Genomic DNA, 26,746 nt, shown 5'->3' on the forward strand with positions numbered 1-26,746 from the left:
GTAAAAAAAATGTAATCCCACTATTACGAGATTTTTCTTCCTGTTTTTAGCCATTCTTGTACTTCTAGGGTAGTAAAATGAATGACTTTATTAACTACTCTTTAGCTGACTGAAGTGAAGGGATCTCTTTCAGAAAAGGTCACTGTGATATTGGCATCAGACAGTTCTGTATTCACTTTTACTTTAGAGAAAAAAAAGAAAAAGAAATTCTGGGATGTGCCTTTGACCGTATTTTGTGTAAAGGCAAAAAGTGGAAATGGAGCGGGGGGAAGATTGAGGGAGATGTTCAGAAAAGATAATGTGTGTAAATGAGAGGCTAAAAGAAAGTGAGTCAGACAGAAATTGTTTCTGAGTTTAAAAGGAAAGGCAGAGCTTATTCATTTTGTCTCCTTCAGTGAGTTTGTCTGAGTCTGCCCTAGAAGAGGTCAGGGATGTACTTGGATGGCCACTCTCATGGTCTGGCAAACACTCTGCTGGTGGCTGCTCGCAAAGAAGTGACACATTCCTTTTAAACTGGTTAGGTTGCCTGCTCCCAGCTTGAACAGTGATGAAAATCGTGTGAGGAGGAACCAATGGCTGCACAATTAGTAAAAGATGTTCATGTGGAACATAGCACATTTCTTGGGCAGGGTTCTGTAATCTTAGATGGGATGGCATTATACTGTGTTTTCACATTGTTTGCCCTTTTATATACCAGGGGACTATTTGGAGAAGCAAATGGTGTTTGGCATGAGTCTGGCTCTGCATAATTTACATCACTGTTATTGTATTTTATAGCATGCGGGTAGAGACTAGGTTCTGAACAGAGTGTATGGAAATGTGACTGCCATTTGTCAGTCTGGATTTAACTGTTGCATTAGCTGTAGCAGTGGAGACTGAGCGACCTGGATGTGCCTGCATGCAGACAGAAACATCAAGAAACAGTTACTTTATTGGAGAGTGGCCCAATTTATAACAGGTTTCGTGCTTCCTATTTTCTGACAGTGCAAGTCTGGACTCTTATCGATTCAGATAAGTATGGGGAGAGAAAGGGAGGGAAGGGGAAGAATTCCCAAAGATGGAACTTGTACAGCTGTAGGTTACCATCTGATGCTGCTGCTGTATCCAACTGTTGTGTTAGTATTTATTCTAGCACAATGCTGCAGAAATAAAATTTAAAAAATCAAAGGAAAGAAAAAAATGTCAAACCTAGAATGCCTCACAGCAGTTAGCTTGACAAAGCCTGGCTCAGTCAACCATTTAAACACCTGCTTAAACCTCAGGACATTCAAAATTCAGCAACTCTTATAAGCACAAACTTATGCCTGTGCTCTAGAGCTTTGCTGGTCTAGGTTGATGGACTGGGAAAAAGGAGATTTTTTTCAATACTGAAGAATTATGAGCTTAATGCAGTGGTAATTTGTCTAGTTTTTATACCTCAGTGGAACAGGTGTAAAAGAGCATTGCATCCCAACAGTAGAGTTGTGCAGCACTAGTGTACATACAAATGACTGCAACATCTGTGAGATATGCAGGGTCAGAACACGTTGCCCTGGTCTCTGACAGCAGGTGTTTCCCTGGAAACACACAAAGGCCAAATTGAGACCTGAGAGAGATGGTTTCAACTTCGGAATTACAAACACATACCCTAGATTTGAACTTGACCTTAAGCTGATTTGAGTTTCCAGTTGAAATATATCAGAGAAACCAGAGGGGTTCTTCCCCCCCCCCCCCCCCCCCCCCCTCCTTTTTGCATGGAATATTTTGATGACAAAATTTGTTTCTGGTGGTACAACACATGATGATATTAAAATGAATGCAACTAATCATGATTGAACAGGAATCATATAAACCTGCTTAAAATCTCTGAGGAAAAAAACTTAGCTGAAAGCCACAGGTACTTCTCAAGCAGGAGGGGCTACTTTTCTAAAGAGACTGTATTTATAATGGGTGGCTGGATATCTGCATGCTGGCTCAGTTCCCTGTAGTAAGGAACTGACCACATTACTATTTGCAAACACAGGGTTCACTCAAGTGGTACTAAAAAGAGAAGAGGTGGGGCAAGCAGAGCTTTAAAAAGAAAAGAGGAGTCCGTCCAAGTTTGAATGTAAAAAGCAACTGCGTTTCTGAGAAGGACAGTACCTGGAGATCTCGCTGCCTGTACTCCACTGAGAGATGTCGTGAAGAGTTTTCCAATTTTTAGGACTTAAACAGCAGTTTTGCTTGTTGCAAAGAAATTTGCAATGATCCTTGCGAGCATTGCTTTTAAGCTGTGTTAAATTTGTGGCAGGAGGGTCAGGCATTTCATACTTGGCTTCCAAAAGAGAAAAAAAAAAGAAACGAAAGAGACAGAGAAAAAAAGCCCTGATGTGTGCAGGGAAGAAATCTCCCAGGAATTTATTCAAGGTTGTAGTCAGACGCAGTAAGGTCTAAAGTGACAAGAAAAGCAAGGCAAAGATAAAACTTGGTATTGTGATAAGATGTCTGAGTGTAAAGTGGGAGATTGCAGAAACCTTTTGGGATTGCACATGTTCATCTTGTCCTGGATATGACTGAATACAAGCTAGTTTTTCTTTAGTGACGGCTCAAAAAAACCCTCAAGATTATGTTTCCCTTCCTTGTTGCTTTTTTGCCGGTGGTTTTTAAAATTGGTTTTGTCAGCCTCTCAGCTCTGCAGCACTGGAACTGTCCTAATGGATACAGATTAAAGCCTGAAAACTCTGCTTGTATAGGTAAGTTGCTGAACATTCCCAGATAAAGAAAACTGCATTTGTATTCTCTTAATTTAGCTTTATGATTTTCAAAGAGTTTTTTTACAGATTGCTTGCGTGTTGTACTGGCAGAACTGATAAATCAGCTTCTCAATATCTGTTGCTTCTCAAAATGAACAGAGCTCATTTTTTTTTCCAGAAATCAGTACTTTTCTGTCAGTTTAAGTATTAGAAAGCAGGATATATTTTCATATGATCATTAAGAAATCTGAACTGTTCTCTAGTGCACAAAACTCCTTGCTGTAGCTTTTAGTGTCTCTGTAGTTTCAGTACACGTGCATGCATGTATTCATGCTTCTATATATGTAAAATTTGTGTACAAATGTGGTTTTTTATTTCTATATGCATATAGAAAGAGTATTTTACTGATTATGCATTAGTATACACTTAGATGTGGGTTAGATAACTTCAAAAACTATTCTTCCTATGCTGATTGGTGCATGTAGATGTGTTCATATTAGTACGTCTCATACAATACATGAATTGCAGATGTGCTTGATACTGTAGTACTGAAGTCTGGGCGAAATGTGTGACACTGATATTACTATAATCACCTCCAGCGATTTAGAGCATGTAAAATGCAGGTTCCTACTCTTTACGAAGTTCAAGACAAAAAATGACAGAACCCTTCTCCCTCCCCTGCTACCTTGAGGTCCAATTTTTTTAAGAAATCCAGAACCAATGAAGTTGTGGGGTTTGCAGTAAGGAGATAAGGAAATGCTCTGTAAGGATTCAAGCAAACAGACATAATACTTGGATTTAATGCTTTTGCCTTAGATTCCTTGGGCTTCTCTTGGCTCTTGGGCTCTGACTCAGTTCTTGTCGTGATTCTAGTGATGTAATAACAGGTGCCTCCTCTGTGCATTCTGTCAAGAAATACCATCTTGTAAGCAGAAAATAGAAGTATGCATGTTAAATGATGTCATATTGAGAGAGGAGGAGCTAGGAATGTTTTGTGTACAAATTATAAACCTGACTGAAGGTTTATCTGAGAGCCAAACACACCTGGGGTGCTTCCACACTGATGCTTCAATTTAAATAAGAAGCATACTTCTGAAATTGATCTCCGTATTGCCACCTCTTACTATGCTTGCTTCACATTAAAAAGCACTCAAAATACACAAACTGGATTCCCTTTAGGCAAACTTAAACCAGGGGGTGTTCCTGTAGAAGAGCATCTACCCTCTCTGCTGTTAATGGCTGTTCAGTCCATGGGACCAGACTAGACCTGGTTGTCTGAAACCTCAATCTGAAATATATGCAGTGTATATACCATATCCTTAGCAGCTGTTGCACTTTACACAGCCTCTCCTGCAGATGAAACTATTCATTAATAGGTACTTTGCTTCCACAAGGGAATTAGGATGTTCATTAGTTATGACTTCTATATTACGGAATTGCCCAATTAAGAGCTCACATATGATGGGAGAATCCTGCTGAGATGAAGGGTATTGATCGGCAATTGTTTAGAGCCAAAAAAGGGCTCTAAATATTAACATGAAAAGTGCTGCAAAAGACATATTTTTTTATTTCAGTGAACGTATTTTGCATATTGATGCACACTGCTATTTCATTAATGAAGACATAACCTGCCCTGCATGTCTTTTCTGTTGAAAATTAGCTGCTGTATGAATGGAGGACTCTAGGTAAAGCACCAAAACAGATTGGCCAGTAGCTCAGCAAACTCTCAAAGAAATAGTAATAGAAGAAATCTTCTGCATAAAAGCTAACATTACTATGACATACTCTGAGCAATTCCATGACATAGAATAAGTGAAAAATGAGATATGTTAGGGTAATTTTTCAATTACAGACCACTGGATTACAGGGGATTAAGTGAAGGTGAAATTCTGACATGAACTGTAAGACTGAAGGATGCTTTGGTGTAAGGGTTTCCCTGGCTCTTTCCTCTGTGTATTGGATACACAACTGGTGTTCTGACCAGAAGACTGGACGTATGACATTCTGGTTCAATAACTATGTGAGACAGAGGGTGCAGTGAAAGCAAGTGGGAGGAAGCTGGAGGCAGGCTTTGAAGGTAATACTAGGGATAAAAGTGGTGAGTGGGAGATGTGACTCATACCACTGACTTCTGAACAATGACAGCAAGCTGAATCGTGGCTTGGCGACCGTTCTGGGTGAGCTGTAATAGATATACCAATTGTAAAATATTCTTAATCATCTGTGACTCTGGTGGCAACCTGCCAGCCATAAGGACTACCCTGAATTGAGGAGGTGTCTGCTCTCTGTTACCGGTGACTTATCAGAAAGTGTATAGGCTTTTCTAGATTTGTTTTCCACACTGCCACTACAGACAAAGGTCTGGGCTGTGCTCTTCTTACATTGCTAAATACCTCACTTCTTAATTAGTTCCTTTTATTTCTCTGGATATTCAAAGATCAAAGACCTCCTCATCCTGTGGAAGTATAATGAAATCTAACCCTAAATGTCACACAGTTTTATACAGTTATTTTAAGAGAGATTATTTGAATCCTGACTTCGTATGTCAAGAGAGGAGAGACTTTTCAGAGGGGTTGTGTTCTACAACAGCAAGATTTACAGGAGAGAAAGTATGGAAGAAGAGATCACAAGGTCAGAACAACACTAGTCTGGTGAATGAATGCATCAATTTATTGACAAGTTATGGTAGAATTGGAAGCATTTCTACATTTTTTGACATTGCTATTTTGAATTAATAATTTATTTTAAACTGATATCAGGACTGGGGACTCAGTCACCTTTAAATAACTCACTTCGTTAGACCCCAGTAAAAACATAGAACCTTCTACTGCTGAAGAAAAATGGCCTGACCTACAAAGGAGCCTACAAAGAAAAAACATATGCATAGTGGATCCCAGGAGAGCTTTGATTTCCAACATATTTGACAATGTAAGCATACGTGGTACACCAGGGGATGGGCCTGTAGCTGTTGGAATCTGTTGCCTCCTGAAATACCTGTGCCCTCCTGAAATACCACTTTAACAACAGTATTTTTTATTCTGTCATGTTGTATAGACTCTTTCCCTACTCAAGACCAAAAAAGTTTTCCACATGGCACTATTTATCTGAAGAAGACCCTAGAACAGCCCCTTGCATTATCAATTTTAGAGTAGATACTAACGCCTGTTAGTCTTGGGATACTCTAGGAAAGTATATTGTCTTCTGGATACTGCAACACTGGAGGTGTACTTTGGTTTCAGGGCTGACATTAAATACTCACTACTTAAATTTTAAAAGTGAAGAAAGATAGTTATTTTTAAAAAAACCAACAGTATTGTAAAAACGTCTCGGAAGAAGGCAAACCAAAACCCACAGTACTGAAGTTTTGCATAATCACAGGTTCTTAAACTCTGCACATCTCTACCAGATCCTGACATTAACTGCTCAGTCCTTGTCACTTCTTCAGGACTAACATGCTACACATTCCAACAGAGCTAGAGCCTGCAATTGAAGGTGACAACTGCAGCTATCTAGGTCAGCTCTTTTGGTCAGATACTTCTTTCTGTGTCTCAAGTTTTCCTCTTTCCTTTCTTACTGTTCACCTCTCTCCTGCCATGGAGCACTGGAGATGAGTAATATTAAGTTATTACTCTTTGTTTTACATCTTCAAATTTACCCTAATTAGCTAAATCCTGGGTTCACTTCGCTCCATACAGCCTTCTGAAGACATGCTGTTAAAACTTCTTGACTGTATTCTGAGAAATATGAAATGCCAAAACCTTATTAGTTCACAGCTCTCCTTTCTTTGCAAGCATCTCATAAGGAGCAGTAAGAGCCAATGAAATGGGGAACTGCTTTTTCTCCCCCTGTTGTGGCAGGGATAAACCTGATAAGTTGCCACTGTTTCCCTCTGTGTCTCAGAAGAGCAGCAGTCAAGGCGTGTTTGTTTCTTTGTTTTCAGTAGTTATCTTCCAGCTAGCTCACTTCACATAATACTGCCTTGGGGAAAGATGCTTGTATTTTTACCAAATAGTATTCAGGAATTCTTGAGCAGGGGTCTGAACCCAGAGACCAATTAATGAGAAGATTCACACTGAATTATCTGGAAATTGGATCCAGCTGAATGTGGAAAAATACTGTCTTCAGCTGTAAAAACTCAGATCAAAACAGGAAAGAGGCAAATATATTACAAGAAAGGACAGAAATGGCATCACATATCACATGATGCTTAATACTGAAAAGGCTAAGGGGCAGACTCCAGGGCCAATAACTAATACTACAAGACTCATTGTTTTCTTTAGGGGAAAATAGCAGTTATTCTCTTTAAAAACAAACTGATTACTTTCTAGTATCTAATTTGAAATCTGATTTTAAAGGAAGCTGGATGACAGCATTTGATGGATGCCTCATGAACTTGGTCTTTGAAAGGCAAGCCAATAATAGTCTGTTGAAAGTTGCATGATCCAGGAAGTAGAGGTCCATACTGTAGTTAGTAATTTACACATAGAATTTATTTTGAAGATAAAACCTTTTTTTTTTTACATTCTAGTGAGCAAACACTTGAGTCGGAGTCCAGAAAGTAAAAAAAAAAGATATTGTAGTTCCTGAAAATCTTTTTTGCCCTTTCTCTTTGAGATATCTATGAGTGGTTTCTAAATTCCATTTAAATTCTAAATTTGATTCTATTTTATACTTGATAAATAATAAGCTTGCTCTTGCTGTCATATGATATGTGATATGATCATCTCTGTGGCTCTGGGCTGAAAGAGTCTGGGAGTTGATAACCACCTTATTGTATTCATATTGTATTTCTTACCATAGTATGGGAGCACTTCACCACCTCTCTCCTCTCAAAAATTGTGAATGATAAGGTTGCATTTTAAGCCTCATTTAAAAGTGGAGAGAAAAGATACTGAGCTATGCATCATCTATTTTATTGTGGTCTGCTGATAGCTGGAGTATCTTTTTCCATTTCTAGCTATTTTCTGTTCTTTGAGCTGTATGCTTTAAACAAAATAGATAAAAGGAATGGGCTGCTTTTTTTGTCACCCAGATAAAATTTCGTTTTCAACTTTGTTGAAAAGATTATGGTGCTGCTAGATATAGTGGATTGAGTTAATCCCCAGTCCAACTTGACAGGAACTAAATTTGTGTGAGGTTATTTGAGTGGATGTATCTGCACATATATATGTATATAATGTAAGTATTTGGGGCCATAATGAAATGCAAGTTCTAGCTCACTGTGGTTTCTCTGTATCCCTGACATGCATACTAATGGTTCAACCTTCTGCAACCAGAGCCTTTCTCAGGACTCTCAATAAAGTAGTATATTTGTATGCAAAGTCATTGAGAGCTGCCAACATCGTGATGACATGATTCATCGTTTTTGCTGATTCTCAAGGCATTTTTTGCATAAAGAAGCCTTTGAGAACTAAGCAGAACCTCATTCTTTCTTTCAGAGCTGGCTGTCAGGGCACTGCAGACAGCTTTTGTGTTCACTAAGCCGATTTCTTTCACAGGGTAAAGTTCCCACTGGGGGATGTGGTTGCCAGGACGCGTAAAACAGCTACAGCAGGATGCAACTCCATGCTTTCCTTTGGCACTAAAAGTGCAGATGAAAGCACTGCTAGTTACACCTGATGGATGGTTTTGTGATCGAGTTCTCTTAAATCTTAAGAAACAGCTTTGTTCTGTTTCTTTTTTTTGTTTGTTTTGGGGTTGGTGTTTTTGGTTGATTGGGTTGGGTTTTGTTTGTTTGTTTGTGCTTTAAGCAAAGAAGAGAGTGTGTTAAGCATAGGATTCCCTTCTGTTGTTAATTCCATAAAAGCCAAACATTCACAGTGCTGCTGTGTGTTTCACAATAGCACTGTGTCTCTTGGTTTCTCCTGTTTACCACTGGAAGCGGCATTCTCCGGTGGCTGACCTGGCCTTTTATCGGGTAGTTATTATTCTTCCATGATAGCTGTTCTTCAGCTAGAGGGATGGCTTGCTTTTCAGTATGTGTGGGATTTGCTTGATTATGTGAGTTTTGGTGATGATGAAAATGGACAGGTCAATAACCCTGAAATCTTCTCTTCAAGTACAGTTACTGGGGAGACAGTGCAAATTCTTGTAGCCTGATCAATGAGTATGCTCTTTCCTGTTTTGTACACTCATATAAAGCTGGAAAATCCATCCTGTAAATAAAAGGTCATTGTCCTCTTACCTTGGTATGTAGCTCAGTAACCTGTGCTTGGTTAAAGCATGTCTTCCCAGTCTGATCCTGACTTTAGAGTATCCTGTGATGTTTTCCATGCCTTCAGGGGTTTTTGGATAGCTAGTTCCCTTAGCGAATTCCCTTCCTGTTAAAATTTGAATTTAATGTCTGAATTTGAATTCCCTGGCTTCAGTTCTGAGCCATCAGTCATTGTTTAATGGTTCCTGATTAGAGTATCTTTTAGAAAATATACTACTTTTTCTTTGTAAAGGTATTTATTTATGGTGATCAATCTTCTTCCAAATTTCTTTCTGATATTCTAAACATTCTGAACTCTTTAAGTGTCTCACAGAAAAGCACTTTTCCATACATTCAAATCAGGTTTTTTATCCTTGTTGTATATACCTTCTAATTTCTTGAGTTCCTTTAACAACCTATATCTGAGAAATACAAACAGCATGCCAATATTATCTGACCACTGCCATTTACAGAAGTAATTTTTTTCCCCACATCAGTATTTTTTCTTGTGTTTATAGGTGTTTTGATTTGAATTTTCATGCCCACTGACATGGTAAGAGGTCAGCTTTCCATCCAGTATGAACACAAATCCTTCTCAGAAAAAGCAGTTCCATATACAATCTGTAGGTCAGGCCTAACTTTTTTTATTCTTATTTAATGTGCTCTTTATTGTGATTGAATAATAGCTCAGCAGTGTTTCACATAGCTTAATCAAAAAACTTCTCTCTTTAGCAATCTTACATCCAAACAGTTGCCTTTGTCACCCGTACTTGTGATTTCCACAGAGGAATAACATCAAGTTCATTTAAAAGCTACTATTGTCATAAAAGTATTTTGACTAACATAAACTACATTATAGCCTTTATCGACACAGTCTTGCACCTGCTGCGGCACTGGTGACTAGATCAGGTTAACTCTCTGGTTTAATCAGTCAGGTACGTGGTTTGAAAACTAGTGCTCAGCAAGAGAGAGACAACTGGTCTTTGTGTCTAGCACCAACAGCAGCTGGACAATGATCTGAGGTCACCAAAGCCCCCCCACATGGGCTATCAGAGAGGCCTTTAGTTTTAATGCCATCCAGACAACGTTTGCTAGGAATATCTAATTTTAAAATGGTGACCTGGAGCTTGTGGTTTCTGTAGCCCATTAACACTTCTAAGCCAGTCAAACCTTTCTAGAGGGGATTTGGAGGAGTTACTCCTTTAATGCTGTGGAGAATGGAATGTACAATCCTAGTACATGAGGGAAAATACTCTCCTGAAAGCTGATTGTTGGAAGAAAATTGTGGGTTAGAATTAGAGTACTTCGTGGAATTACATTGCTGAAAATATTTCTGGTTTACCTTCGTAATCCGTTAAACAGAAATCGGTTGCACGTGCTCTGACTACATTTCATGCACTGCCAAATTAGTTCATCTGCTATTTGGAACATAAGGTTGTGGGAAAACTCTAAAAACAATATGAAACTTTCCCTAGTCTGTACAGACACATTAGGTGACTGTAAAGCATTTACATTATTTTTTAACAACTTTGATACTTGACAGAGAAGAAACCCCTAAACACTTCAGATACATATAGTTTCTTAAAGCAGTTAAAGGATACAGGACCCAGAACCATGGTATATCAGAGATCTAGTTGGTTAACTCTCCCTAAGTTACTGAGAAAGTTTCTTTTAAAGTTTCGTGAGTTGATTAAATTGCTGTTCCTTGTAGTTAAGGTGCCACTTCTGCCCTTCTTTAAACTAAGAGAATTCTCACATGACACTCACAATCCTAGTTTTGGTTATGAATCAATGTCCTTTAGTGACTTAACAAATGTGTCTCGTTAAAACAAAATTTGTTGATTCTTTTATTCCTGCATATGTGAAGTCAGCTGATAAAACCCAGAACAAAAGCCACTGCCCAAGTAATAGTACTTGGGCAAGGAAGCAGCTGCTCCTTATAGCAGCCCTCACAACAGTTGAAGAAAGTATACAAGAAATATGCCAGCATATGGTACTGCCAGACATCAAGTACCTTGGAAAGCTGCATCTGTTTTCAGTAGGCACTAAAATTTATCTCAGTTTTGTGGGACAATTATCCATGGTATTGCCAAAGGGATTAATTTCTTTTCCCCTTACTGTAAACAATGCTCCTCAGTAGTAATATTTTTTTTTGAAAAATAAATTCCTTAATTTAGGACTTAATTAACAGTTACTGCCTCAACCCTGATAAAACACCATAAATATGGCAAATATCTTTTAATTTCTGAAGGCTCTAGCTTAATCTCCCAGTTAAAAGTCCAGTTTCTAATTAGTTTGCTTGTTGCCTTGGTTTGGGCTTGTTGCTGTCAGAATATAGTGGGAGTTTTAGTGTTTTGTATGTGTGTTTGAGATTTGACTCAAACCAAAATGAGCTCAACATTGAACTCAGTGCTGTAGCAGTCTTCTGCTTTGTTGTTTTGCAAAGTCTGTTAATTTGTTGGCAAAATTATTATTGTTGATAAAGGGATAAAGATTGACGGAAGCAGCTGCGAGCAGCATTTGCATAGCAAATAATAACACAAATCAAGACAAGTCTGTTCCCTGTGTTTGGGCAATTAGAGACCAGAGTGCCCAAACACAAGGGAGAAGAGTAATTTTCCTAGACATCAAAGGAAACTCAAAAAAACCCCAACACCCTCCAGAATCACTATGAGCATGACAATGGACAAAACAATAATTCAGAAACCAATGCATGAAGGAATACAGCCATCCTCATCTTGCTTTTTTTAATGATAGGATATTAAATTTTGTGCCCAATTTATTATTAGATAACTATGTCAAAGGTACTCTTTCTCCTTGCTCATGCTACTCTTCCAAGCTGAATTTTCCTGATCTTTTTCAAATGCCTGTTTCAGATATTGATGAGTGCCTTGAAGGTGGTTTGGGAACCTGCGGCCAAACCTGTATCAATATTCCAGGATCCTACGTCTGCTCTTGTTTGCCTGGCTACTCTTTGGATATTGACAAACGGTCTTGCTATGTGAATGGTAAGGTCACTTTCTTTTTTGATGACTGAAAAAGAGATTTAGAGATTTAGTTAGCTTTATATTTCAAAGTGAACCATGCCTGCTGGTCCCTGCTGGACAGCGACTGGGGTGCTCTAGTTCACTGATAAAAAAACCTGTCTCTTCTATTCTGTGGGTAAGTGGCAAGGCCAAAAGTGGGTGCCACAGAAGAGTGATGGTGAAGAATGAAAAGTATAGTGGTGAAAAGATGAATGAAAATATGAAAATATGGAAACAAATAAAACTAAACAATTATTTCCTGTTTAGCCTTCTCTGCGTGCTCAGAACTGTAAACTCTCTTATCCCATTATAACTACTTCCAGGAAGATGTGGCAGTACAAAAGATTTTGCTACCTTAGCCTCTTTCAGTCTAGTGGTGTTGATGTCTTTCCAGTGTGTCTAGGTTTTAGGGACAGTGCTGTGAAACTCTAAGCAGGAAGCCCTTATTTTTTGTTTCATCCATCAGCAGTGTCTTAAAAAACATGAGTGCTCCTATAAGTTATCTTTCTCCCTTGCTCTGTCCTTAGCTATTTAAAAATAAATTGATTTTTAAATGTGGAAGATGCATTTAAATTTAACAGGTTTTAGCTCTTCTAAGAGAAAAATATTCACAGTTGTGGCCTTTGAATAACTTTCATTTTGCCCTCAACTAATGCTACCCTGGAAAAAAAATCAAGTTGGATTTTACTGATTGGTTTAACCCTATATTTGCATCTAGAGTATGAGGTGGGAGTGCTCTGGAGTACACTTCTCACCTCTCCACTTTCGTTTCCCAAATGCCTGGCTTTGATTCATGTCTGGGTTATGCCACAGCTCCCTCCTGATCCAGAATCTCAGGATTTTTTTTTTTGACTAATATTTACCTGAGACTCTTGCTAATGCAGAGATGGGATGTGATAAGGCATTTTTCTGACCCAAGAAGTAGGAGATAGACTTGAGTCCCTATGCACGTAGTCTTTGGGACCATGAACATGACCAAAAATATTCCGTATAGCTCCCAAACTGCCACCAACACAATTACTTTAGTTACCCCTAGAATCTTCATAATTATCAGCTACACGTGACTCGCAAAAACCCAAACTGGATTTTTTATAGTCCTGCCTAAACATCTCTGGTCCCTTAAATAGAATGTTCCTATTTTTAAAAATCGGATCTTTTGTGAACTCTTCACTTCTGAACTGAAGAGACGTGAAAAGAAACATGTTACTTAACTGCACTATTTGTGCACAGGTATCTTTCAAAGAAAAATCCTACCTTCATATTGGAGGACTTCAACTTTTTAACACGTTATTACTAATATTTATAGTAACAGTAGAAAGTGACTGATGGAAATACGGTGATGGATAAGGAGCCCTTATGCTAGGTATAAACCCTTCTGGGGGATGCACCAAGTGAAATACCATTGTGTTTTAAAGATAGGAAGCTCTTTGGTGCAGATATTGTTTACCTGATCATTAAACCACAAATCTGCAATAAAAAAAATTTGTTTCAGTTCCTGTTCCACTGACAGCCCTCATTCATAGTCACCTGATAGGAAATTCAGAGAATGTAAAGGACAAAACCAAAGTGTATAAATGCTCTTGATCAACTAATTGGCAAAAATGCAGGCACTGCAGCTGCCAAATTCCTTAGATAAATCAACCTCACTACACTTTACTGTTCATTTACCATTTATGTGAAGCAAATCTTCATAATTCAAATATGGTCACATGGGGTTGCTCAGTGCAAATAACAGCAGAAAAAAGGGAGTAATTAAAATCCTAGAAGCAGTTGCTATAATTGGGTGATAGCTTTAAACTTGAGATACAAACCACTCTGTTAGTATAGAAACAATGTGCTGATCATCTTCACTGGGTTCCCCTCTGGGAACAAAAGAAAATTACATCTTGGGTGCTTGTCAGAATTTTGTTCACTTGAAGAAATCAAAATTGGTCTCAGTCCTCTGCTTTGAAAGGAGTTGTCAAACAACTTTGCAACTATGATGAAGGCAGAGCATCTGTCTAATATTTGTAAAGTGCTACTTGTTGAGTTTAAAGCATCGGGTTTTATGCTAACAGTAAAGATATTTAGTTAAAAACATATGAACCTGGTCAATAAAACCAGTATAATTTTCAAAAATTTATGTGTAAGAAAACTGGTGATAGGGCAGTCTTGGTGATATGGTGCTCTATGGTGATACCCTAAAAATAACAAAGGATTTGACAAACTTGGAGGGGTATAATCAGCAGCCCCAATCATTATGCCACACTAATTGTATTTCTATACATATCAACTGGTTTAAGGATGTGTCAAAGGTATTGGGACCATCCTAGTTGCTCATCACTTTCAACCTTCATTGGTTTCCTAGAATTTGGGGCATAATTGGAGCACTTTTTGTTTTAATGTATTTTAAGTTACCCTTCACTCAGTATGAATACAGTTTTTGTCTGGAAGGAGTTGATGCTGTTGAGTTTTAAGTACAAGTCTTCTGTTTTCCTTCAGCCCTCTGTATGCATAAGAAACATCTACAATCTTTAGCTTTTTCCTTTGCCCTGTATTGGAATCTTTAATTTTCCTTTTTGAACAGTTGAAGTGAGACTCCAGGCCACCTCTATGTGATAAATTCTTGCTATAGCACAATAATTTGAAGTGGTCTTCTACCTGGAGACACATCCATGACAAAACTCTTCCAACCTCAGCTGGCAAGCATGCAGTGATTGTTCTGACCTCTGACTAGGCTGTAGGATTTGGGATTAGTGGTAACAACCATTGCAGTCTCAGTTTCCTAACTCAGATTTTTGACCTAATTTTCAATATTACATATGAAAGGATCATTACATTTATATCTTATTGGTTCTCTGTGATACACTATCTCTGTAATAGAAAACTATTATTAAAATATGAGATAGGTAGATCCTGAAGTTTTTCTTTGACTAGTATATTACTGATGAGAACTTAATGCAGCAAAAATGCAATTCTTATCAATTAATTGGTCTCTTTTTGTTTTCTCCACACCAGACCCTGCACCATTCCTGCTTTTTAGCCATGGAAATGCCATCTTTAGAATTGACACTGAAGGGACCAATCACGAAAGATTGGTTGCTGATACTGGTCCATCAACACTTATGGATTTTCATTACGTAGAAGAGAAAGTGTATTGGGTAGACTCCGAAAGGAGACTACTTCAAAGAATTCACCTGAATGGCACAAAACAAGAGGTAGAGTACTCAGTTCTCTGGAATTCTTCAAGTTAATGGGCGTAAAACCCTCTATGGAAACCACTTGCTCTTTAGGTACAATTCTGCCTTTACTGTTCATTGATTTATTTTTGCTGTTGTAATAGTTCTGATCCTGAATCTAGGCTGTTTTACTGGCATTCACATTTAGTACATTCAGTATTTTCTGTGGATCAAGTGAAGGAGAGCTAAAAATGAAGGAAAGACAATTCAGACAAACTAAGGCTTTGTAGACATTAATGTTTCTATCAGTTTTAAATTAATCTCTGGCATTATGGAACTTTGTCCTCCAGCAAAAGCTGACACAAACGCTATGAGAAGAATGTGCTTCAATTCCTACTAATTTTTTTCTCAAACCTTTCATTGGTTTCTATGGTTGCATAAATGCTTCTTTTGGCACTTCATCCTTTGTTCAGAAAAAACTATGCAGTTCATTGCATCTGATTAAGAAGGGCAGACAGGCTGTTGTGGCTGAACTTTAGTGGTGTAAGGGCCTTCTTTTGTTTGAGAGAGATTGCCTGTGTTTGCGTACTCATGCGGAGTCTTCATTGATGTATTTTCACTGACTTTTAAGGATCAGAGACCAGCAACAGTGTGTTAGGAAGTCTTCCATATGTAACAGTACAGGTCTGGGTGCTTCACGGTGTGTGAAATGCAAAAAGTTGTAGCAAAAAGATTACTCCAGTGTATTTCTTGAACAGAACAGTTTCTCCTTTTGCAGGGTGTCTCTCTGTTCAGAGGGGGTATGTGTAAGTACAAAGACCAAATGAAAGTGATGAAAGAATAAGAAATAGCTACAGGTCTGAAAGAAAATGAAGCAAGCAAAGGAATGAAATAGAATGTTTCAGTCTGGCATTTTATTCCCTATAATGAAAACCAAGTTTGGAGTAGTCATCAGGATACCTCTTGTCAACTCTTTTTTTTTTGTTGTTGTTTACAGAGACTATGCTACATAGACAAAGGCATTTCAGGATTTGCTATTGACTGGATAAATCAAGACATTCTCTGGGCCAATAGACAGAAAGGAACCATAGAAGTGACAGACATGAATGGGAAGAAACGCCGAGTTCTTCTAAGAGATGTTGGTCATCCCACAAGGATTATCATTGATGCTGAACAAAGGTAATTTTAAATGGATTAGTAATTTCATTGAAATGGACTCCAAATATGCAAGGTACTATGATTGCAGTTTGGCCTTGTTGAACTTCATCAGGTTCACACAAGCTCACCTCTCAAGACTGTCAAGGTCCCTCTGGATGGTATCCCTTCCCTACAGCGTGTTGACTGCACCACACAGCTTGGTGTTTGTTGTCAGCAAGTTATCTGAGGGTGCACTCAATCCCACCGTCCATTACACTGACAAAGATGGTACCAATACCAATCCCTGAGAAATGCCACTTGCCACTGGTCTCCACTTGGACACTGAGTATTGACTACAGCTCACTGAGTGCAACCATTCAGCCAATTCCTTATCAACTGAGTGTTCCATCTGTTAAATCCACGTGTCTCCAGTTTAGAGAGAAGGATGTCATGCTGGATAGTGTCAAATGCTTTGCACAAATCCAGGTAGATGACATAGAGCACTCTTCCTCCTCTGTCCCTTGGAGTAGGAAGTTATCATCAGTATATTCCAGGAACCTCCTTGATTGCTTATGCCCTACTGTGTTGTCCCTCCAACAGATATCAGGGTGCCTGAAGTCCCCCGTGAGGACCGGGGCTTGTGGATGTGAGGCTGCTCCTATTTGCCTATAGAGGACCACATCCACTCAGTCTTCCCAGTCAGGTAGCTTCTAGCAATAATGTAACCTGATCCTCTACACCTTTTAATCCTGACCCATAAACTCTGCATTGGCTCCTCATCCATCCCCAATTTGAGCTCCATGCACTCCAGCTGGTTGCTGACACAGAGTCAGTCTCCCCTGTCTGTCCTTCCTAAAGATCCTGGATCCTTACATTCCAACACTCCAGTCATAGGAGCCATCCTACCATATCTCCATGATGCCAATATCACAGCCCTTCAGGCATGTACTCATGGTGATAGCATTGCTAATATTCTTCAGAGCCTTGCCATTTGAAAGGGATTTAAGGCCTGGACATCAGCCCGTGTATTTTTTTTTCCTGATTTACTTTTCAATGTAGCATTTATCTACCTTGGAAATATTCACAGTCCTCACACCCACTCTCAAACACCATTCAAACATGTCACAAATGGCATTATAGGGATGTATTTGCTGAATGTATGTGAAAGTTTGGGAAGACTCAAGTGTGGATATTCACCTAGGTGTGATTCACTGTGCATAAAAGTTGTACTCATGTGCTAACAGGGAGACCACTAAGACAAACTGTAAAGAAAGTAGAGTCCAAGAAATCTAACATCATTTTTATGCCCTATGGCAATTTGCTTGTATGAAAACTATTGAGGGCTCTATTTTAATTGTGAAGTGAAAGAAAATCCCCAGTATGTTTACATGCACAGGCCTAAACGTGGACTAAATCTGACATTAGCAATGTCTTTCTCCAAACATGTGCAACTCTCAAGTAATGAAGGTCAATGTGATACAGTAATAACAGAGTTTTTCTTAGAATATGTGTCTGGCTATTACCAGTGATAGGATTTTTGTTTTAGGAGCAATAATATAATTATTGCTATAGATTGTTTTACATTTTTTATGGTGTTTTAGAAATGCCAAAAAATAAGGATTAAGTCTAAAGATGGCAAATACAATAAAAGCTGGCAATTACTCAAGCTGTTTTCTAATCTTAATTTTTCTTCTGTCTTTCTATTTGTTCTTAACATATCCTATTCCTACACTGATTTGCAAAAGCTGTGCACAGAGACTGTAACTTCCTTTGTTTCTTAATTTCCTTATCTGTAAAAAGTGAATCCTCACTAGAGAAATGCAAGTAAATATTAACAAACTGTTTAAAAATGGCAGAATAAAATTGGACTGACCTTCTGGAAATGTGTTTTCACTCATACATTAATACCTGTCATTACTATAGACTATGTAACAGCGAGGAAAAGCTGTAAGGCAGAGGCTGATTCTTTCTACTGGTTTAATATAGTCCTTTGCCAGATCTAATATATTTGGGGCCCTTAAAAAAATTATAAACATAAACATAGTAAAGGTGGTTTTATGCTACATTGTTTTGTGCATATAAATCCTGCAATTTTATGATGATAGATCAAAATAATGATGTTTCTCGGAATTTTTGTCCACAAGAAATCCAAGGAAAGAATCTAAACTCAAACATTAAAAAATAAAATACATGTGAATTAGGGACAAGTTGCTATTTTGGAAGAACTGCTGTTACCCTTAATCACATCAGTAAATCTGAGTTCTGATCTATGAATATCTTGACATACAATTAGCTTCAGTGTATAACTGGTTTGAGTATTGGAGCTCAATATGTATTTTGACTGTGTTATAATTTAATAACAGCATAGTCTGGCTGCTATAACCAGCAGGAAGATAGAAATGAGAACAATAGAAATTGTTTTTAAGTTAAGTACTTAAGTGGTGTGTTCAACTAGAAATTCCAGAGGTAGATTCCTCCCCTGGGGCAGAGGGCAACGCAGACCTGCCTCAAAGACCTCCCTCTCCTCAAGTTTTCAGGTGTTCCCCATAGACTTGAGAGGTTATTCCAGTTTCCCTGTCTGAGTGCATGGCTGAACAAAGCAGAGAGACAGACAATAGTGGTTAAGCTGGGCTGATTCCTGCTTGACCTACATGAGAGAATTCTAGTATCTCTAGTAGTACTAGTAGTTCTAGTATCACACTGAGAAATTTTGTACTCAGGAGCAACTAAACAAGGAGTGCGTAGAAGTGATGTGGTTGTGCAAATGTGAGTTTTGTGGGTTTGTGTTTTGTTTTCTTAACATGTCTCTCTTGCCCGCAGGCTGTTATTTTGGTCTTCAGATGGTACAGTTTCCAGCATACACCGGGTGTCCCTCAGTGGAAGTGATACGATAAATGTTTTAAGAACCACAGAAAAAATAAAGGCCATCTCACTAGATTTGGTTGACACAAGGCTCTACTGGATCCAACACGACCACCGGAAAGAGATTTCCCATATTGGATCATGCGACTATGACGGTGGAGATGTTCGTTTGCTCAAAAGTTCTGTTCGGTGAGTTTTCCTCAGCTTGTCAGAAATAAAACACTCATTTCAGGAGTGCTGTTAAGTTCTCTTCCTCATTCTTCCTTTTATTGTGTCAGTTCATAACATGAGGAGTATGAAGTGTAGTGCAAACAGCATGTAACTGTAAATTTAAAATTAATCATAGGAAAATGAAAAAAGTCACAGTTGTAAGGATAACACTGCCACTCAATACTCTCCATCTTCCAAGCTTTTAGCAAATGATAACTACTTAATCCTTAGAAATCCTCTCTGAGTGTTTATTAGTGGCCTTTTTCTGCAGATAGAAGAGCCAAAAGGAGAGATTAAATGGTTTATCCAAGGTCACAGTGGGTGAGCTCAGGTGTCTGAGCTGTGCCGAAGAGACTGAACTAGATCAGGTCTTTCTCTTCCTCCTCTGAGTCTGTTGTCATCCTTAGCTGCTGGGTGGGGAGGCTCAGCTCTGTGCTTAGACTCTCCAGCAAGCATCAGCAGATGTGTTGGAAACTGTCCTGTGTGAGAGAATTGTCCCCCTCTGATCCCGAATGCCGGGGCTAAGCGCAGCTGAGGGGGCTGTTAGACCATGTGCTTTTGACTTCCATGCTGTGCAGGGGTACAGGTGCTCTGTGCTGGTCATGTGTTCAGTGAGGTGCTTGGGAAAGGTTACCCTGTATCACTGCAGTGTCTGTTGGTAGGGCTGGATCGGCACACGTGTAGTAGGGATTGCCAACAGCAGAATGAGAAAAATATGTGTTTTCGCTGGCCTGCTGATTTAAACATGCAGCACTCTATTTGCATAATGATGAATACAAAGCTGGTTTCTCCCTACATTGACAGCAATCACATTGGATTTTTCCTTATCTTCTTCCCCTTTCTCCCTTGAATTGGCTGTTGTTCACTAGGGCATCAGCACTTTCCCTTTAGCCTGGATGATATAGATTCTCAGTTTTCCAACTGGATTATGTACTGGAAAGCGGAAGACAGAATTACTTCTTTCAGTATCTTTTCTACTCTCTCTCCTATTTAAAACTGGGCCTTCTTGTGGTTTCTGCTAGCTGCTATAACTGACCAGTGAATGGAAACTACATTCCTGCCGTAGGAGAAGCAGCAGAAGATGGATTTCAGAACATCCTACTCTTACTTCTCCATCTCCACCTTGATTTCCTTGGACAGTCAGAATTGTCAGAGCAGGCACTGTGTATTGGGAAGAGGTGGAACTTATCTGACCTACATCCTTCAAGAAAGCGTTTATTTTAGTTGCTGGGTTCACCAGAAGTGGAGTGATACTTAAGCTTTCTCTTCCAATTGAGTTAGTCCTGAACAATAGCTCATAAAACCCATGAGAAATGCAGGTTATCCATTTTGTGTTTATTTTTTGCAAATTTGCAGGATTATGAGTGCTGCATTATTTCGGGAATGTCTCTGCACCTCATCTGATTCTCATAGATAGAAGATAATACTATATTTATATATAGGAATACAAAGAAAGGTTATTTACAGTGAATTTGACTGAACTAGATGCTCAAAAAATGTTTGAGTGAGTAAATATATAGTAATGTGCCACTTTGTGTTATCTTCTCTTGTTATAGACATCAATTGCTTGGTATGTCCCTCTTTGCTGAGCACCTGTACTACTCAGAGTTGAAATCTGGCATGATATGGAGAGCCAACAAATATACTGGAAAAGTTGTAGTCACAATTAGCCTGAAGCCATCATTTTTTCCACCAGTGGAGATAAAAATAGTACATCCTTTTAAACAGCCAGGTGCAAGAACTGATTCTCAGGATTTGGGTAAGGAAAATGAAATGGTACAGTTGTATTTGTGAGAATAACTATGTCATACACTCTGATTCTCTACAGTAATAATTTTCTTTGGCAAAATTCCATGGTTAATTGAAGTAAAGGAAAAAGTTTCCTTTAACTTCAGTGATCCACAGTTCCATTTGTTGTGTGTAAATCCAGCTGAGTATCAGGCTGGAGGTGTACCAAACACGAACCACTGATTTCATTATTCTATATACACATGCAGATATATGTGGCTTTCTCCTTCTCATCCTTCTGTTTACACAAAAGTATTTTTATGCTGTCCTGCTAAATGCGAAAAGCATACAGCTTTTTAATACTCCACCTATATTATCTTTTTCAAATGTCTGCTTAATTCTGAAAGTTTTAATCTAATATGCGTTTAAACACCTCTGATTATTATGGCATTGAAGGATTTTAAGCACGAAGTATGTCCTACAAGTGATACTGTGGATGTCTCACCTTTGCTGTGAAATGGCTCAGTTAAGAGTCAGTCTGTCTTAGAAAGACTTGAAGTTGCTATAATAGCTATGGAATAAGAGCCTCAAGTCTCTTTAATTGATATAAATTCCAATATGAGTTGGTCATCTTGCTGCCTTTCGCTGTGGATCCAAAAATGAAGGTAGTTGACTATCAAGAGCTCACCTCACTCGAGGATTCCTGCTGAGACAGTAGGAAGTGAGGGATGTCCAGGGGAAATAATGTCTTGTTCTCTGCTCTCTGGAAAGCAGACAGAGCACTCTTACTTCAGGGGAATAGCTTTTGTCACCAGTTTTGCTTGGATAAGAAAGACAAGAAAACAGCATAGAGGCATTTCTTTGTTGAGCAGTGGTTGCAGAACTCCCAAGGGAAGATGTCCAGGGGTTCCCAGAGGCTGAAGTGATATAAAGACATGACGAGAATTTAGTGTTCATTTTTGTTTGTAATGAAAATGAAACTGTAAATATCTCTCTTGAACTATTTTAAAATATCTACTTTAAAACAGGCTTTGTCTTTTTGCATGCCAGCCAACAGCTTCATATGGTACCATGCCATCTCTCATTTTGAAGACTGATCTGAGTGGAAAAATCAAAACTTCAAGGGAATTTTCCCTTTCAAATGTTTTGTTTTCAGTGCAAAGAGCTGTTGAGATGCAGAAGATAAAGTGTTCCTGGAAATCAAGTTTACACTTGTAAGGACAGGGAGCATCAATTCAAAGACAATATCTGTTGTGTGCTTACTTTGAGGAAAATGGTCATCCTGGCAAGCAGAAGTACTTTCTTTAACTGACACATCTGGTGCTCTCATACAGAGTAACTAGGGCAGGATATGTTTGTGCTGCAGACAGCAGCATCTCCACACATCACAGGGTTGTTACACTGAGATTCAGAAGGTCTTACGAGGTCTCCTTGAGTGTCTGTCACAATGTTTACCTATGCAGGAAGATAGAGAGGAAGAGACCATGACTAAGAAAGGTAGTCTCTTGAACCTCAGGGACTGTCGGTTGTGTTACGTGTCCTCTCCACAAGAATGTGCAGCATAATTTCATTGAAAATTTTCATTGACTGTGGGCACTTAGCTTCTATTCTTCTCTCAAAAGATTAACTCCCCTTCTTCCACCAGAGCATTCTGCTCTCTGGTGTTTATCTTTCCACTGCAAAAAGGCTTTCCCCATTTTTATTTATACATAAACCACACACAGATATACATATATAATATATATACCAGCATTTTCAAATGCCTTGCAGTATATACCCCTGTGTTTCCAATGTTCAGTAAATTTTTGTATGACAGTAAGTGCTGTCAACAGTAGACCTTTCTTTAAATTCCAAATAACTTCTTGTAAAAATGTCTGGGAAGTGATGGAGTAGAAAGAAACTTAACAGGCTGAATCCAGATGAACGTTTTGGACTTTGCATGTATGTTGCTTGGCTTATCCAGAGCAAGAACGGGGATGAAAGGAGGACTAATGAGCCTGGAGTTCAAATGAGATTTATAGCTGATCTTACAACAGGGAAATGTGGAGATAAAAGCATACCTAGACTAATTGGATGCTCTGTACAAGCTAAGAAAATGTATGTTGCAGTGTAGCGTCTGCTGTGAGTTATCAAGCCTTTAAAGCAGATAACTAGTGCATTCCTTCAGATGAAAAGGGAACTAATGAGAAGTGTGCAAGTGAGATGATTTGATTTTTTTACTGCAATTTGAATTATTTACTTTGCTACTGAAATTCCTCATGTACCCTCTTTCCTTTCTCTTTCAAACAATTTCCCTGGGTTGGTCAGCGCCCATAAGTACAGAGAAGAGCATTAATTCAGCTATGGGTTTGCTGTAACCCCACTGAACAACTTTGGTATGGCAGCATCACACTTTTATTAATGGCTAATAAAATATCTTAATTGCCTCAAAATCTCAAAGACTGACTCTGGAATTCTTTAGAGTATCTTTTCTGGCAGATTAATGATATTCAGTACACTTCCTTCCCATGACAAAGGATACTTGAGCAGCTTTTTCTGTGAAGCAGAAGTAAGAAGGCTTACAGGGATCTCTTGGGCACTTTTTTCTGCTTTCTTTGAAGAAACTTTGAGAATATCTTCTTGGAAATCAGAGAGATTCTGAGTTTTAAATCTGAGTTCAGCATTTATAACACTTGTATTTCTCACAGATCCATTCCAGTACAAAGATTCTCTAGACCGTGCTACTATTTTTTGTCCAAATGAAACATATGGTCATTATGATCTGTCCAGCTATTCTTTTTGTTAAATAATGTGAGTAAAAATGTGGTAATAATTCTCAGTCTTCATATGCTATCTGTCTTTTAAAAATCTCTCTCGTCTCTCTTTTTTTTTTTTTTTTTGCATGTGTGCTCTCTCTGTCATTCTCTTATTTCTGAGCATTTTATGGAGCAATATATACTACTGTGCAGGTCTGGTGGCACATGAAACCTGCTACACAGTTTTCCCTTTCATAGTCACTATAGGTATGCACCCAAATCAAACCATCCCTTACTTTAGGCTCTCTCTAGATCTTGTGCTGATGTAGAGCTGGAAATGATCATTTGCACAGACCTACTCTTAGTCTTCCAAGGACTTTCATTTTTACAGTGATTTTTTTGGCCCTATTTTAGCAACAGAAAATAATAGAAGTTATTTTCTGTTGATAAGAAGTTCCTCAGGTTGAGCAAGCAGATGTTGAGAAGAAAATACATCCGTGATCATCATTCTACTTGAAGGTTGATATGGTAAAAACTCCATTATGCTTACACTCTATTTGTTCTTTCAGAAAAAGGAACCTGTGATTTGAGTAAAGAAAAATGCAGAAGAAGAATCTGCAGGCCAGACTCAAGGACTCATCGGTGTAAATGTCCTACTGGCTTTATTTTAAGTAGAAATAAACAGTTTTGTGAAGGTAATATGTGAATCTCTCATCAGCTTTATTCCAGCAGATGAAAGAAAATTCTTCTGTTCTTTTACTTATTGAGTATGAAAAAACACAACAAGATTTTAAAAATTCCAGTTGCGCCATTTAAGTTTTGTGTCCTTCCACATTGTGAAATAGTCTAAAAGAGACTTATGAATGTGTCACAGGTGCCATTCTTTCGAGAAATTTTGATCTTAGCCTGAGTAGGTAAAGCAGCTTCAGATAAGTAGATACGCTAATTTAATTTTTAAATAAAAATGAAAACACATATATCACCAAAGGTGAAACACTGAGCAATCCTGCAACAAGAATATTACCACTTTCAAAAAGGGCAGAAATTCTTAACATGCTTCTAATTGTTTTAATCTGGGTTGTAATTAAAAATCTAAAATTACTATTGATAATAGACAATACTTTTGGAAGCATCTTTTTCACTACATGACCAGATTTTATAAGATGTAAAGGCATCAAAATTCCTAGCTTACAGGATTTACAAACCTGCCTGAGCAGCAGCATTCTAATTCTCAGGAAATTCACCACGATTGCTTTCTGAATTTTGACTTCTAATACACTTCTGTGTTTTGAGATTTCTACTTAAGTCATGTTTAAGCCCAATTTTTTAAAAGAATTTTTGTCTGAAGAAGGTGTCTAATGTAATTTTTTTGGGTGCAGGATTTAAATGGCATTAAAATCTGTACAGAAAGGCAGAACTTTCAAAAGTTGTTTAGGCACCTATGCTGGACACATGCAGCCTGAGTAAGTTTTGCTAGAAGTTTTTTAATGCTGATTTGAAGGAGGTCTGCAAACTTGCGTTTTTGTAATATATTAGGAAAAACATATTTTTGTAAAATGAATGCAAAAAAGGAGGTACTTCTTGCAGAGTGTTTCTTTGTTTCATTAATCTACTCCCTGACACAGGTTGATGTTATTCGGATGCAACAAGTGTTTCTTTTGGCAGATATTAATGAATGTGGCTTTTGGAATCACGGCTGTACTTTGGGCTGTGTGAACATCCCTGGTTCCTATTACTGCACCTGCCCGAGAGGTTTTGTTCTGCTGCCTGATAGGAAAACCTGTCATGGTAAGGAGCTGTAATACATAAACACTTGAAGCATCACATTGGAGGGAGTCCTCATTTAACACTGGAGCTGCTGAAAGTTTTGTATGTTGTGTTGCTCACTTCTGATCCCTTATTATGTAAGTAGGATCAGCTTAAACTGGGTGAACCAATTTCAGATGTCATGTTTAAGGAAGTGTAAGTTACACGTGAGTAATCATATAGGCCTCTTCGGGGTGGTGAGGGGGGGAAATTCAGATCTCCAGAGAGACCTCTTCGCTCACATTGGGCTCTGTGACACGTTCCAGGTGGATAAGCAGTTATATCTTTTTAAATATGGTCTCTGAATTTGACTCACTTTGGTTATCCTGCACAAGAATTTTCCCACTCTCCGAATGAGCAGCTTTAGCATCATCTTTTTTCTTTTCAGCTCAGGGCCGATAGCATTGCTAACGTGTATGACATTAATGGAATTAAATATGTATACTCAACCTACAAATTAGGCTTTCTAAATTAAGTCTAGAACACCAAGTGTGAAAAGGATCCAAGTTTTGAGGTTTTGGGATATTCCCAGTCACTTTTGAAGCAAAATTTATGCGTAGACAAAGGTCCTTCTACCTTGTTTCCTTGGAAATAAAATACTGGTATAAGCTCCAAGTAGGAGTGCCAGTGCACACCAGTGAGTTCAGTCTGCATCATGGCAGGATCAGGACCTAGGGTATATTAAATATCACTGCTGTAGTCAGTAGTCAGTCAGTCTATCTCTTTTAGACTTCCAAGAATCACTTCTTCCTCTCTACTAAGTGGGAGCCAGGAGCAGTTTTCAGTGACCCAAATGTGGGGGTCCAGAGTGTGTGTGACAGCTGCAGAAGGCAGCCAGCTGTGACAGACGACTTGTGAGTGCTGCAGCCAGAGGCTTTTGGGAGGTGGGATATCCTTTTGTGTCCAAAACAACACTTAGACACCATGCAACTCTGTCCTACTTTGGATGACCATCTTGAACTATATGCCTACATTTTGAGTGGCTCAAATTAGACAGTTTTTCTAACACAGGTTAGGGATGCAGTACAGACAGTGTAACTTCTTAACTACTGCAGCACAAGGCAGATGTATCACCAACTACACAACTTGAGAGAGAGAGAGATTTTGATGCTTTTTTCTTCAAGTTCTTTACAAAGCTCTTCACCTAAAGCTGCAAGCTCTGGTCAGAAAGAAACTCAAG

The 26,746-nt window shown here is 38.5% G+C and overlaps 1 protein-coding gene across 3 annotated transcripts in view; it reads left to right on the plus strand.

Moving 5' to 3' along the window:
- The first annotated feature begins 2,075 nt into the window (after window positions 1–2,075).
- Window positions 2,076–26,746, plus strand: part of EGF (epidermal growth factor) — a 57,611-nt gene continuing 32,940 nt past the window's right edge. For 2 of the 3 annotated variants that reach the window (XM_064652100.1, XM_064652101.1), the window contains exons 1-8: window positions 2,076–2,711; window positions 11,781–11,912; window positions 14,928–15,127; window positions 16,086–16,267; window positions 19,046–19,276; window positions 20,854–21,056; window positions 24,330–24,455; window positions 25,426–25,548. In XM_064652100.1, the coding sequence (XP_064508170.1) occupies window positions 2,585–2,711; window positions 11,781–11,912; window positions 14,928–15,127; window positions 16,086–16,267; window positions 19,046–19,276; window positions 20,854–21,056; window positions 24,330–24,455; window positions 25,426–25,548 (1,324 nt within the window). In that variant the 5' untranslated portion in view covers window positions 2,076–2,584. The remainder of the gene's footprint in view (window positions 2,712–11,780; window positions 11,913–14,927; window positions 15,128–16,085; window positions 16,268–19,045; window positions 19,277–20,853; window positions 21,057–24,329; window positions 24,456–25,425; window positions 25,549–26,746) is intronic. The other variant, XM_064652099.1, reaches the window with a different exon arrangement.

This window comes from Pseudopipra pipra, chromosome 4, assembly GCF_036250125.1.
Source record: "Pseudopipra pipra isolate bDixPip1 chromosome 4, bDixPip1.hap1, whole genome shotgun sequence".
NCBI classification, from domain to species: domain Eukaryota; kingdom Metazoa; phylum Chordata; class Aves; order Passeriformes; family Pipridae; genus Pseudopipra; species Pseudopipra pipra.